Source organism: Eucyclogobius newberryi, unplaced genomic scaffold (genome assembly GCF_026437365.1).
Source record: "Eucyclogobius newberryi isolate DKJ021-1_F unplaced genomic scaffold, fEucNew1.0.hap1 SCAF_20, whole genome shotgun sequence".
Taxonomy (NCBI): domain Eukaryota; kingdom Metazoa; phylum Chordata; class Actinopteri; order Gobiiformes; family Gobiidae; genus Eucyclogobius; species Eucyclogobius newberryi.
Window position 1 is genome coordinate 2,060,065 of NW_027315835.1, and position 14,554 is coordinate 2,074,618.

Below are 14,554 nucleotides of genomic sequence, written 5' to 3' on the forward strand. Positions count from 1 at the left end.
CAGGTGTAAGTGGGCGTGGGAGGGCATCTGACACAGGTGTAAGTGGGCGTGGGAGGGCATCTGACACAGGTGTAAGTGGGCGTGGCAGGGCATCTGACACAGGTGTAAGTGGACGTGGGAGGGCATCTGACACAGGTGTAAGTGGGCGTGGGAGGGCATCTGACACAGGTGTAAGTGGACGTGGCAGGGCATCTGACACAGGTGTAAGTGGGCGTGGCAGGGCATCTGACACAGGTGTAAGTGGACGTGGCAGGGCATCTGACACAGGTGTAAGTGGGCGTGGGAGGGCATCTGACACAGGTGTAAGTGGGCGTGGGAGGGCATCTGACACAGGTGTAAGTGGGCGTGGGAGGGCATCTGACACAGGTGTAAGTGGGCGTGGGAGGGCATCTGACACAGGTGTAAGTGGGCGTGGCAGGGCATCTGACACAGGTGTAAGTGGGCGTGGGAGGGCGTGGGAGGGCATCTGACACAGGTGTAAGTGGGCGTGGCAGGGCATCTGACACAGGTGTAAGTGGGCGTGGCAGGGCATCTGACACAGGTGTAAGTGGGCGTGGGAGGGCATCTGACACAGGTGTAAGTGGGCGTGGCAGGGCATCTGACACAGGTGTAAGTGGGCGTGGCAGGGCATCTGACACAGGTGTAAGTGGGCGTGGGAGGGCATCTGACACAAGTGTAAGTGGGCCTGGCAGGGCATCTGACACAGGTGCAAGTGGGCCTGGCAGGGCATCTGACACAGGTGTAAGTGGGCGTGGGAGGGCATCTGACACAAGTGTAAGTGGGCCTGGCAGGGCATCTGACACAGGTGCAAGTGGGCGTGGCAGGGCATCTGACACAGGTGTAAGTGGGCGTGGGAGGGCATCTGACACAGGTGTAAGTGGGCGTGGCAGGGCATCTGGCTGACCTGAGCTGGGTCTTGGTCAGGACGTTCTCGGCCTCCTCCATCGTGAGTCCGATCAGAGACTCTTTGTTGATGGACACCAGTTGATCGCCCGCCTGCAGCCGGCCGTCCTGAGGAGAGAGAGTCAGACCGATATCAGACCGATATCAGACCGATATCAGACCGATATCAGACCGATAACTGGAGCTGGAGTTAATCGGTTGTGTATCGGTCTTTTGTTCTTGTTTTCGCACCTTGTGACAGTCTCCGCCCTGCACAACTTCCTGGATGAACACCATTGGTCCGTCGAGCCTGTTAGCTCCGCCCCTGACGATGAGGCCGAGTCTGGACGCTTTCGACACACAAACGAGCCGGATCAGACTGTCACTGGAACAGAGGAGAAACAGGGTCTAAACCAGGACTAAACCAGGACTAAACCAGGACTAAACCAGGACTAAACCAGGACTAAACCAGGTCTAAACCAGGACTAAACCAGGTCTAAACCAGGTCTAAACCAGGACTAAACCAGGTCTAAACCAGGTCTAAACCAGGTCTAAACCAGGACTAAACCAGGTCTAAACCAGGTCTAAACCAGGTCTAAACCAGGTCTAAACCAGGACTAAACCAGGTCTAAACCAGGACTAAACCAGGACTAAACCAGGTCTAAACCAGGTCTAAACCAGGTCTAAACCAGGACTAAACCAGGACTAAACCAGGACTAAACCAGGACTAAACCAGGTCTAAACCAGGACTAAACCAGGTCTAAACCAGGACTAAACCAGGTCTAAACCAGGTCTAAACCAGGTCTAAACCAGGACTAAACCAGGTCTAAACCAGGTCTAAACCAGGTCTAAACCAGGACTAAACCAGGTCTAAACCAGGACTAAACCAGGTCTAAACCAGGTCTAAACCAGGTCTAAACCAGGACTAAACCAGGTCTAAACCAGGTCTAAACCAGGACTAAACCAGGTCTAAACCAGGACTAAACCAGGTCTAAACCAGGTCTAAACCAGGACTAAACCAGGTCTAAACCAGGTCTAAACCAGGTCTAAACCAGGACTAAACCAGGTCTAAACCAGGTCTAAACCAGGTCTAAACCAGGTCTAAACCAGGACTAAACCAGGTCTAAACCAGGACTAAACCAGGTCTAAACCAGGTCTAAACCAGGACTAAACCAGGTCTAAACCAGGTCTAAACCAGGACTAAACCGGGTCTAAACCGGGTCTAAACCGGGACTAAACCAGGTCTAAACCAGGTCTAAACCAGGACTAAACCAGGTCTAAACCAGGACTAAACCAGGTCTAAACCAGGTCTAAACCCGGACTAAACCAGGACTAAACCAGGTCTAAACCAGGACTAAACCAGGACTAAACCAGGACTAAACCAGGACTAAACCAGGTCTAAACCAGGTCTAAACCAGGTCTAAACCAGGACTAAACCAGGTCTAAACCAGGACTAAACCAGGTCTAAACCAGGTCTAAACCAGGTCTAAACCAGGACTAAACCAGGTCTAAACCAGGTCTAAACCAGGTCTAAACCAGGTCTAAACCAGGACTAAACCAGGTCTAAACCAGGACTAAACCAGGTCTAAACCAGGTCTAAACCAGGTCTAAACCAGGACTAAACCAGGTCTAAACCAGGTCTAAACCAGGACTAAACCAGGTCTAAACCAGGACTAAACCAGGTCTAAACCAGGTCTAAACCAGGACTAAACCAGGTCTAAACCAGGTCTAAACCAGGTCTAAACCAGGTCTAAACCAGGACTAAACCAGGTCTAAACCAGGTCTAAACCAGGTCTAAACCAGGACTAAACCAGGTCTAAACCAGGACTAAACCAGGTCTAAACCAGGTCTAAACCAGGACTAAACCAGGTCTAAACCAGGTCTAAACCAGGACTAAACCGGGTCTAAACCAGGTCTAAACCGGGACTAAACCAGGTCTAAACCAGGTCTAAACCAGGACTAAACCAGGTCTAAACCAGGACTAAACCAGGTCTAAACCAGGTCTAAACCCGGACTAAACCAGGACTAAACCAGGTCTAAACCAGGACTAAACCAGGACTAAACCAGGACTAAACCAGGACTAAACCAGGTCTAAACCAGGTCTAAACCAGGACTAAACCAGGTCTAAACCAGGACTAAACCAGGACTAAACCAGGTCTAAACCAGGACTAAACCAGGTCTAAACCAGGACTAAACCAGGTCTAAACCAGGTCTAAACCAGGTCTAAACCAGGACTAAACCAGGTCTAAACCGGGTCTAAACCGGGACTAAACCAGGTCTAAACCAGGTCTAAACCAGGTCTAAACCAGGACTAAACCGGGTCTAAACCGGGTCTAAACCGGGACTAAACCAGGTCTAAACCAGGTCTAAACCAGGTCTAAACCAGGACTAAACCGGGTCTAAACCGGGTCTAAACCGGGACTAAACCAGGTCTAAACCAGGTCTAAACCAGGACTAAACCAGGTCTAAACCAGGACTAAACCAGGTCTAAACCAGGTCTAAACCCGGACTAAACCAGGACTAAACCAGGTCTAAACCAGGACTAAACCAGGACTAAACCAGGACTAAACCAGGACTAAACCAGGTCTAAACCAGGTCTAAACCAGGACTAAACCAGGTCTAAACCAGGACTAAACCAGGACTAAACCAGGTCTAAACCAGGACTAAACCAGGTCTAAACCAGGTCTAAACCAGGTCTAAACCAGGACTAAACCAGGTCTAAACCAGGTCTAAACCAGGTCTAAACCAGGACTAAACCAGGTCTAAACCAGGTCTAAACCAGGTCTAAACCAGGACTAAACCAGGACTAAACCAGGACTAAACCAGGTCTAAACCAGGACTAAACCAGGACTAAACCAGGTCTAAACCAGGACTAAACCAGGACTAAACCGGAACTAAACCAGGTCTAAACCAGGTCTAAACCAGGTCTAAACCAGGACTAAACCAGGTCTAAACCAGGACTAAACCAGGTCTAAACCAGGACTAAACCAGGAATAAACCAGGTCTAAACCAGGTATAAACCAGGACTAAACCAGGACTAAACCAGGTCTAAACCAGGACTAAACCAGGACTAAACCAGGACTAAACCAGGTCTAAACCAGGACTAAACCAGGACTAAACCAGGACTAAACCAGGTCTAAACCAGGTCTAAACCAGGACTAAACCAGGACTAAACCAGGACTAAACCAGGTCTAAACCAGGACTAAACCAGGACTAAACCAGGACTAAACCAGGTCTAAACCAGGTCTAAACCAGGACTAAACCAGGACTAAACCAGGACTAAACCAGGACTTGCCTGGACACAGAGGTGTTGGGGTTGAGGATCTGAGGAGACTCTGATCTGGACGATGACGTGTCGGTCAGTCTGGACACTGCAGAAGACAGAGACAGAGACAGAGTTTAAATCTGAGTCAGTTTCACCTTCTGATGTCACAAAGTGTCTCTGGAGAAAATCCCTGGACATAGAACATTAACTGACCGTTGATGATGAGACATATTTCACATTCTGAAACATCTCGGACACAAACAGGATCAACATGACGTGCAGTTACCGGAGCAGATCTGCGGAGGAGGCGAGCATCCCGAGGGGTTAAAGGTCAAGCGGTCACAGCTGCATTTGTCCATCAGCTCCACGAACTCTCTCCTGGACACACACAAGCCAGCCGGTCAGAAGTGTGTTCAAGAGGTCAGAAGTGTGTTCAAGAGGTCAGAAGTGTGTTCAAGAGGTCAGAAGTGTGTTCACGTGGTCAGAAGTGTGTTCAAGAGGTCAGAAGTGTGTTCACGTGGTCAGAAGTGTGTTCACGTGGTCAGAAGTGTGTTCAAGAGGTCAGAAGTGTGTTCACGTGGTCAGAAGTGTGTTCAAGAGGTCAGAAGTGTGTTCACGTGGTCAGAAGTGTGTTCAAGAGGTCAGAAGTGTGTTCACGTGGTCAGAAGTGTGTTCAAGAGGTCAGAAGTGTGTTCACGTGGTCAGAAGTGTGTTCAAGAGGTCAGAAGTGTGTTCAAGAGGTCAGAAGTGTGTTCACGTGGTCAGAAGTGTGTTCAAGAGGTCAGAAGTGTGTTCACGTGGTCAGAAGTGTGTTCACGTGGTCAGAAGTGTGTTCACGTGGTCAGAAGTGTGTTCAAGAGGTCAGAAGTGTGTTCAAGAGGTCAGAAGTGTGTTCAAGAGGTCAGAAGTGTGTTCAAGAGGTCAGAAGTGTGTTCACGTGGTCAGAAGTGTGTTCAAGAGGTCAGAAGTGTGTTCACGTGGTCAGAAGTGTGTTCACGTGGTCAGAAGTGTGTTCAAGAGGTCAGAAGTGTGTTCAAGAGGTCAGAAGTGTGTTCAAGAGGTCAGAAGTGTGTTCACGTGGTCAGAAGTGTGTTCACGTGGTCAGAAGTGTGTTCACGTGGTCAGAAGTGTGTTCAAGAGGTCAGAAGTGTGTTCACGTGGTCAGAAGTGTGTTCACGTGGTCAGAAGTGTGTTCAAGAGGTCAGAAGTGTGTTCACGTGGTCAGAAGTGTGTTCAAGAGGTCAGAAGTGTGTTCAAGAGGTCAGAAGTGTGTTCACGTGGTCAGAAGTGTGTTCAAGAGGTCAGAAGTGTGTTCACGTGGTCAGAAGTGTGTTCAAGAGGTCAGAAGTGTGTTCAAGAGGTCAGAAGTGTGTTCACATGGTCAGAAGTGTGTTCACGTGGTCAGAAGTGTGTTCAAGAGGTCAGAAGTGTGTTCAAGAGGTCAGAAGTGTGTTCAAGAGGTCAGAAGTGTGTTCAAGAGGTCAGAAGTGTGTTCAAGAGGTCAGAAGTGTGTTCAAGAGGTCAGAAGTGTGTTCACGTGGTCAGAAGTGTGTTCAAGAGGTCAGAAGTGTGTTCACGTGGTCAGAAGTGTGTTCACGTGGTCAGAAGTGTGTTCAAGAGGTCAGAAGTGTGTTCAAGAGGTCAGAAGTGTGTTCAAGAGGTCAGAAGTGTGTTCAAGAGGTCAGAAGTGTGTTCACGTGGTCAGAAGTGTGTTCACGTGGTCAGAAGTGTGTTCAAGAGGTCAGAAGTGTGTTCACGTGGTCAGAAGTGTGTTCAAGAGGTCAGAAGTGTGTTCAAGAGGTCAGAAGTGTGTTCACGTGGTCAGAAGTGTGTTCAAGAGGTCAGAAGTGTGTTCACGTGGTCAGAAGTGTGTTCAAGAGGTCAGAAGTGTGTTCAAGAGGTCAGAAGTGTGTTCACATGGTCAGAAGTGTGTTCACGTGGTCAGAAGTGTGTTCAAGAGGTCAGAAGTGTGTTCAAGAGGTCAGAAGTGTGTTCAAGAGGTCAGAAGTGTGTTCACGTGGTCAGAAGTGTGTTCAAGAGGTCAGAAGTGTGTTCAAGAGGTCAGAAGTGTGTTCACGTGGTCAGAAGTGTGTTCAAGAGGTCAGAAGTGTGTTCAAGAGGTCAGAAGTGTGTTCACGTGGTCAGAAGTGTGTTCAAGAGGTCAGAAGTGTGTTCAAGAGGTCAGAAGTGTGTTCAAGAGGTCAGAAGTGTGTTCAAGAGGTCAGAAGTGTGTTCACGTGGTCAGAAGTGTGTTCAAGAGGTCAGAAGTGTGTTCACGTGGTAAGAAGTGTGTTCAAGAGGTCAGAAGTGTGTTCAAGAGGTCAGAAGTGTGTTCAAGAGGTCAGAAGTGTGTTCACGTGGTCAGAAGTGTGTTCACGTGGTCAGAAGTGTGTTCAAGAGGTCAGAAGTGTGTTCAAGAGGTCAGAAGTGTGTTCAAGAGGTCAGAAGTGTGTTCACGTGGTCAGAAGTGTGTTCAAGAGGTCAGAAGTGTGTTCACGTGGTCAGAAGTGTGTTCAAGAGGTCAGAAGTGTGTTCACGTGGTCAGAAGTGTGTTCAAGAGGTCAGAAGTGTGTTCACGTGGTCAGAAGTGTGTTCAAGAGGTCAGAAGTGTGTTCAAGAGGTCAGAAGTGTGTTCACGTGGTCAGAAGTGTGTTCAAGAGGTCAGAAGTGTGTTCACGTGGTCAGAAGTGTGTTCAAGAGGTCAGAAGTGTGTTCAAGAGGTCAGAAGTGTGTTCAAGAGGTCAGAAGTGTGTTCACGTGGTCAGAAGTGTGTTCACGTGGTCAGAAGTGTGTTCAAGAGGTCAGAAGTGTGTTCAAGAGGTCAGAAGTGTGTTCAAGAGGTCAGAAGTGTGTTCAAGAGGTCAGAAGTGTGTTCACGTGGTCAGAAGTGTGTTCAAGAGGTCAGAAGTGTGTTCAAGAGGTCAGAAGTGTGTTCAAGAGGTCAGAAGTGTGTTCAAGAGGTCAGAAGTGTGTTCACGTGGTCAGAAGTGTGTTCAAGAGGTCAGAAGTGTGTTCACGTGGTCAGAAGTGTGTTCAAGAGGTCAGAAGTGTGTTCAAGAGGTCAGAAGTGTGTTCACGTGGTCAGAAGTGTGTTCAAGAGGTCAGAAGTGTGTTCACGTGGTCAGAAGTGTGTTCAAGAGGTCAGAAGTGTGTAGGTCAGAAGTGTGTTCACGTGGTCAGAGGTGAAGCTGGTCAGCACTTGTGAGTTTGAGTCTCTTCATGTGACACTGTAAGTGTAGCTCTGTCTCCCTCTGGTGGCCGCGGGTGAAACACTAATGACGTCATAATCCTCTTGCAGCAGAACATTGTGTTTCAGACGTTTAAAGCCTCATTCTGGAACTTTCACACAAACAAACGTCTAAACTTCAAACAAACTGAACCAAACTTCATTGATTTGAACGTTTCAACTCGTTTTATTCCTTTATATTCAGATTATGCACATTCAGAGTTTTTGAGTCATATTCATAAAATAAGAATAATTTCATAATTTGGGAAAATATATGTAAATTTGAAACTTTAAACGTTTTCATTTGTTTTATGCCGTGGCTCAAACCCTGAGAAAATACTTTATTCTCTCTTCCCTCACTCTTCCTCCCTCCCTCCCTCCCTCCTCCTCTCTTCCCTCCTTCCTCCTCTCTTCCCTCCTTCCTCCTCCCTCCCTCCCTCCTCCTCTCTTCCCTCCTTCCTCCTCTCTTCCCTCCTTCCTCCTCCCTCCCTCCCTCCTCCTCTCTTCCCTCCTCCTCTCTTCCCTCCTTCCTCCTCTCTTCCCTCCTTCCTCCTCCCTCCCTCCCTCCTCCTCTCTTCCCTCCTCCTCTCTTCCCTCCTTCCTCCTCCCTCCCTCCCTCCTCCTCTCTTCCCTCCTCCTCTCTTCCCTCCTTCCTCCTCCCTCCCTCCCTCCTCCTCTCTTCCCTCCTCCTCTCTTCCCTCCCTCCTCCTCTCTTCCCTCCCTCCCTCCTCCTGATGGGGGCCCTCACTTGAGGTCCTGGTGATGGGGGGCTCTGGACGGTGGGAGGACACGCAGACTCCACCCAGAGAGATCATGTGATGTTGGTCTGGAAATTGAACCCATGATCTCCTTGTTGGGGGGCGAGAGTGCAAACCTCTCTGCCTTCTTAAATCTTTTCGTCTCAGTTCTGGTTTAGTCCTGGTTTAGTCCTGGTTTAGTCCTGGTTTAGTCCTGGTTTAGTCCTGGTTTAGACCTGGTTTAGACCTGGTTTAGTTTGATGTTAAATCTCTTTGACAAACGTCGCTCTGACTTTGTGAATTCAAACTAAACTCTTTGTGACAGATTCAGGTCTGAGCCACATTGACTCAGCAAAAACAAGCTAACAACAGCAGTCTGAGCTAGCATGAGCTGAATTAGCCTCGTACTACCTCAGCCAGCATGAGCTGAATTAGTCTCGTACTACCTCAGCTAGCATGAGCTGAATTAGCCTCGTACTACCTGAGCTAGCATGAGCTGAAATAGCCTCGTACTTCCTCAGCTAGCATGACCTGAATTAGCCTCTTACTACCTCAGCTAGCATGACCTGAATTAGCCTCGTACTACCTCAGCTAGCATGAGCTGAATTAGTCTCGTACTACCTCAGCTAGCATGAGCTGAATTAGCCTCGTACTACCTGAGCTAGCATGAGCTGAAATAGCCTCGTACTTCCTCAGCTAGCATGACCTGAATTAGCCTCTTACTACCTCAGCTAGCATGACCTGAATTAGCCTCGTACTACCTCAGCTAGCATGACCTGAATTAGCCTCGTACTACCTCAGCTAGCATGACCTGAATTAGCCTCTTACTACCTCAGCTAGCATGACCTGAATTAGCCTCGTACTACCTCAGCTAGCATGACCTTAATTACCCTCGTATTACCTCAGCTAGCATGACCTGAATTAGCCTCGTACTTCCTCAGCTAGCATGACCTGAATTACCCTCGTACTTCCTCAGCTAGCATGACCTGAATAAGCCTCGTATTACCTCAGCTAGCATGACCTGAATTAGCCTCTTACTACCTCAGCTAGCATGACCTGAATTAGCCTCGTACTACCTCAGCTAGCATGACCTGAATTAGCCTCTTTCTACCTCAGCTAGCATGACCTGAATTAGCCTCGTACTACCTCAGCTAGCATGACCTTAATTACCCTCGTATTACCTCAGCTAGCATGACCTGAATTAGCCTCGTACTTCCTCAGCTAGCATGACCTGAATTAGCCTTGTACTTCCTCAGCTAGCATGACCTGAATTAGCCTTGTACTTCCTCAGCTAGCATGACCTGAATTAGCCTTGTACTTCCTCAGCTAGCACTGGTTCACTTTTCGCGCTCTTGCTGCTTCGCGGATTTGCATCATGCGTTGTGTTCTGCATTCTGATTGGTTAAACAGTCTTTCCGCGTCTTCTCTACCTGTGTGTTAATAACGTTATGGATTCATATGGACACGTACGTAAAACCACTTGCCAAATTGAAGTTTGTGAGGCCAGTGAGAGCGGCGTGTGAGCTTCAATGTTTTATGGAGTATTTCATTGTAAAATAACTGTAAAAAATAAAGGTTTCTACTTCGCGGATTTCGCCTATTGCGGGTTCGTTTTGGAACGTGACCCCCGCGATAAACGAGGATCACTGTATTTGTAACGTTGTGACTCTTTTAGCACCTAAAGTCCGACTGCTCACGCTCAGGACCGGACACAATCTGAGTCCTTCATGCTGGCCCTTCATGCTAGCCCTTCATGCTAGCCCTTCATGCTAGCCCTTCATGCTAGCCCTTCATGCTAGCCCTTCATGTTAGCCCTTCATGCTAGCCCTTCATGCTAGCCCTTCATGCTAGCCCTTCATGCTAGCCCTTCATGTTAGCCCTTCATGTTAGCCCTTCATGCTAGCCCTTCATGCTAGCCCTTCATGTTAGCCCTTAATGTTAGCCCTTCATGTTAGCCCTTCATGTTAGCCCTTCATGTTAGCCCTTCATGCTAGCCCTTCATGTTAGCCCTTCATGTTAGCCCTTCATGTTAGCCCTTCATGCTAGCCCTTCATGCTAGCCCTTCATGTTAGCCGTTGTCTTGACAACACCTTCATGTTTAAATGGAGGTTTAAAGAGTTATTTGTCAGTTGTGGCCGAAGTTCTTCAGTCACTCGGACCTGCCACAGTCGCCAATCACTTTAAATATGACACTAAATCTGTTTGTTAGCTCAGTGCTAGCTCAGTGCTAGCTCAGTGCTAGCGCAGTGCTAGCTCAGTGCTAGCTCAGTGCTAGCTCAGTGTTAGCTCAGTGAACAGTGAGCTCTGGTGAATGTCTCTGAAAACATGTTAAAGACTTTACAAAACAAAGGACTAGAGTGTGTTTATAAAGGGACGAGTTAATGCTAATGCTAATGCTAATGCTAGTGTTGTACCGGGCCCGCTCGTCTCTGGAGATGAGCAGCGTCATGTGGTTGGACACAGACGCGTTCCTCAGAATCTCCACCGCTCTGAAAAGACAAAAACACTCTTTAGTCCTGTCCATTCTTCTCCTTTTAGTCCAGATTAGTTTCTGTTTCTTTTTGTCTCACGTCTCGTTTGTGACTCCGATCAAACTGATGTTGTTCACGTCCAGAATGAGATCTCCAGGCCTCAACCGCCCTGAAAGAGAGTCCTGGTTCACAACTGGTCCTGGACCTGGTCCTGGTTGTCCAGGTCGTCCTGGTCCTGGTCGTCCTGGTCCTGGTCGTCCTGGTCCTGGTCGTCCTGGTCCTGGTCGTCCTGGTCCTGGTCGTCCTGGTCCTGGTCGTCCTGGTTACCGTCCACAGAGGCCAGTCCTCCTGACACGACTCTCTTGATGAAGATGCCAAAGTCGTCTCCGCTCGTCTCTCTGAAGCCGCCGACGATCTTCACTCCTGTAACCAGCAAACCTGCACTGTGGGACCTGCAGCTGTGAGACCTGCAGCTATGAGCCCTGCAGCTGTGGGACCTGCACTGTGAGACCTGCACTGTGAGACCTGCACTGTGAGACCTGCACTGTGAGACCTGCACTGTGAGACCTGCAGCCGTGGGAACAGCAGCCGTGGGAACAGCAGCCGTGGGACCTGCAGCCGTGGGACCTGCAGCCGTGGGACCTGCAGCCGTGGGACCTGCACTGTGGGACCTGCACTGTGGGACCAGCAGCCGTGGGACCAGCAGCCGTGGGACCAGCAGCCGTGAGACCTGCAGCCGTGGGACCAGCAGCTGTGGGACCAGCAGCCGTGAGACCTGCACTGTGAGACCTGCCGCTTTGGGACCTGCAGCCGTGAGACTTGCGGCTGTGGGACCTGCAGCTGTAGGACCTGCAGCTGTGGGACCAGCAGCCGTGAGACCTGCAGCCGTGGGACCTGCAGCTGTAGGACCTGCAGCTGTAGGACCTGCAGCTGTGGGACCAGCAGCCGTGAGACCTGCAGCCGTGGGACCTGCAGCTGTAGGACCTGCAGCTGTAGGACCTGCAGCTGTGGGACCAGCAGCCGTGAGACCTGCAGCCGTGGGACCTGCAGCTGTAGGACCTGCAGCTGTAGGACCTGCAGCTGTGGGACCAGCAGCCGTGAGACCTGCAGCCGTGGGACCTGCAGCTGTAGGACCTGCAGCTGTAGGACCTGCAGCTGTGGGACCAGCAGCCGTGGGACCTGCAGCCGTGGGACCTGCAGCTGTAGGACCTGCAGCTGTAGGACCTGCAGCTGTGGGACCAGCAGCCGTGAGACCTGCAGCCGTGGGACCTGCAGCCGTAGGACCTGCAGCTGTAGGACCTGCAGCTGTGGGACCAGCAGCCGTGAGACCTGCAGCCGTGGGACCTGCAGCTGTAGGACCTGCAGCTGTAGGACCTGCAGCTGTGGGACCAGCAGCCGTGGGACCTGCAGCCGTGGGACCTGCAGCTGTAGGACCTGCAGCTGTGGGACCAGCAGCCGTGAGACCTGCAGCCGTGGGACCTGCAGCTGTAGGACCTGCAGCTGTAGGACCTGCAGCTGTGGGACCAGCAGCCGTGGGACCTGCAGCTGTGGGACGCACGTACACAGTGTCATTATGTGTCCTACAGAGAAGAATATAAAACAGCACAAGGGAAAAGCACAGAACAAAAATGAAAGGAAAATAAATATAATAAAGATTTTCTGACCGAGTCCTTTTCCGCAGTCGCTCAACTCGAGTCTGTGGACGGAGCGCGAGACGCCGTGAGACACCATCATCCTGAGGAGCGAGAAGACCAGCGTTAAACCAGCACCAACACAATTTAAACACAATTGAGTTAAAATATGAACATTAAACATTTAAACAGAACATGATTCATCATCTAAAGCAGGTCTAAAGCAGGACTAAACCAGGACTAAACAAGGACTAAAGCAGGTCTAAAGCAGGACTAAACCAGGACTAAACAAGGACTAAAGCAGGACTAAAGCAGGACTAAACCAGGTCTACACTAGGACTAAACAAGGACTAAAGCAGGACTAAAGCAGGACTAAACAAGGACTAAACCAGGTCTAAAGCAGGACTAAACCAGGACTAAAGCGGGACTAAAGCGGGACTAAAGCAGGACTAAAGAAGCAGGTTTAGTCCTGGTTTAGTCCTGCTTTAGTCCTTGTTTAGTCCTAGTGTAGACCTGGTTTAGTCCTGCTTTAGTCCTGGTACTCACCACTACAGCAGGGACAGTCCGGTGAAGCGCTCCGTGTCGCGTCTCCGCCGCGGACTTTAAAACCGGAGCAAGACGCGGCCAATCCGGAGCAAAGAAAACAAAAGTGACCTAAAAAAAGGACCCAATGATGTTTTAGAGCCGGAGAATGACGGTCCAATCAGAGGCAGCGCGTGGTCCGGAGCGTGTGTGTCCGGCACGGATGCCACGCGGGACGCTTCCGCCCCAGGAAATAGTGCGCTTCACACCGGGTCAGGACCGCGTCTGGACCGCGTCTGGACCGCGTCTGGACTCGAGAACGAGACACCGGCAGAGACTAATCTGGTTGTAATCCTGACCTTGAGCGCGTCCAAACGGCGCGTGGACCGAGACCCGGGGCTAAACCAGCTTCAGAGGTTTAAATAACAGAACAAAAACCTGCAGGTTTCACTTTAAGAACACAATTCAGACGTTTAAGAAACTAAACTAAAAAATCGATTAAAAAAATAATTCACCTGGAAGTCATTTTTATTTGTATATTTGTTATATATTTATTTGTTATATATTTATTTGTATTGCATATTTCAAATCCAAAGTGCTTCACAGTGAATGACAATGACACGAGACACAGAGACACAGAGACATGAGACAGAGACAGAGACACGAGACAGAGACAGAGACACAGAGACACAGAGACACGAGACAGAGACAGAGACACAGAGACACAGAGACACAGAGACACGAGACACAGAGACACAGAGACACGAGACACAGAGACACAGACACAGAGACACAGAGACACGAGACACAGAGACACAGAGACACAGAGACACAGAGACACGAGACACAGAGACACAGACACAGAGACACAGAGACACGAGACACAGAGACACAGAGACACAGAGACACGAGACACAGAGACACAGACAGAGACACGAGTGTAGGATATCATACTCGTTTCCTGCTCACACATTTGTACCAGATGTAAAGTATGTTCTCTGGGACATTGTGGACGACCGTTAATCGACCGACAATTATAATTCTATAAAGATCAATACAAAGGCTCCATAAACCAGGAGGATTGTGTGTGGTTTAATAAACAAAGGTATAAAAGTCATTAATGACACATTTGGGCTGAACTTAGTTAAAGAATTAAGTTTTGATTTTGGGGAATAATTAAAGTGAATTTGTCTTTAATTTCACTCTGTGAATATCAGCCACTCTCAGGTCTCACGTGTCCACAGAAGACTCCCACGTCTTTGAGTCCTCAAAGCTCTTTGGTTCCTTGGAGCTGGCCATGGTGCTGATGCTTGAGCAGGTTTAGCATTCAAAGAGTTTGATGAGTCCAGGGTCTGTTGAATTATGCATTCTTGATGAAGATGTTGGCTTCAGCCTTTGGTGAAAGCCGAGTTTGGAAGACAATGGAGATCAGCAGCAGTGTTTTGAGCTGTGAGGTACTGTCTTTCAAAGGTCTTTTTGGGACATATGGGTCCCCTACACAAGACACGAGACGAGACAAAAGACAAGAGACACGAGACAAGAGACAAGAGACAAGAGACAAGAGACAAAAGGCAAAAGACAAAAGACAAGAGACACGAGACACGAGCCTTTCACAGGCTCAGCAGCTGTAAAAGTCTGAAAAAAGAGATTTAAAAACAGTCACTGATGAAGCTAATGTTCCAGAGGCGTCGCCTTTCTGTGTCCAGGGGTGTGTCCAGGGGTGTGAGGTGTGGGGTGTGTCCAGGGGTGTGTCCAGGGGTGTGTCCAGGGGTGTGTCCAGGGGTGTGGGGTGTGGGGTGTGTCCAGGGGTGTGTCCAGGG

The 14,554-nt window shown here is 49.5% G+C and overlaps 1 protein-coding gene across 1 annotated transcript in view; it reads right to left on the reverse strand.

The window, feature by feature from the left end:
• Window positions 1–14,033, reverse strand: part of stxbp4 (syntaxin binding protein 4) — a 38,876-nt gene extending 24,843 nt beyond the window's left edge. The window contains exons 1-9 of the mRNA XM_072456795.1: window positions 13,969–14,033; window positions 12,246–12,316; window positions 10,909–11,004; window positions 10,681–10,750; window positions 10,525–10,599; window positions 4,434–4,525; window positions 4,178–4,253; window positions 1,135–1,282; window positions 905–1,011 (exon numbers count right to left, since the gene is read on the reverse strand). Coding sequence (XP_072312896.1) covers window positions 905–1,011; window positions 1,135–1,282; window positions 4,178–4,253; window positions 4,434–4,525; window positions 10,525–10,599; window positions 10,681–10,750; window positions 10,909–11,004; window positions 12,246–12,316; window positions 13,969–14,033 — 800 coding nt within the window. The remainder of the gene's footprint in view (window positions 1–904; window positions 1,012–1,134; window positions 1,283–4,177; window positions 4,254–4,433; window positions 4,526–10,524; window positions 10,600–10,680; window positions 10,751–10,908; window positions 11,005–12,245; window positions 12,317–13,968) is intronic.
• Window positions 14,034–14,554: the final 521 nt, after the last annotated feature.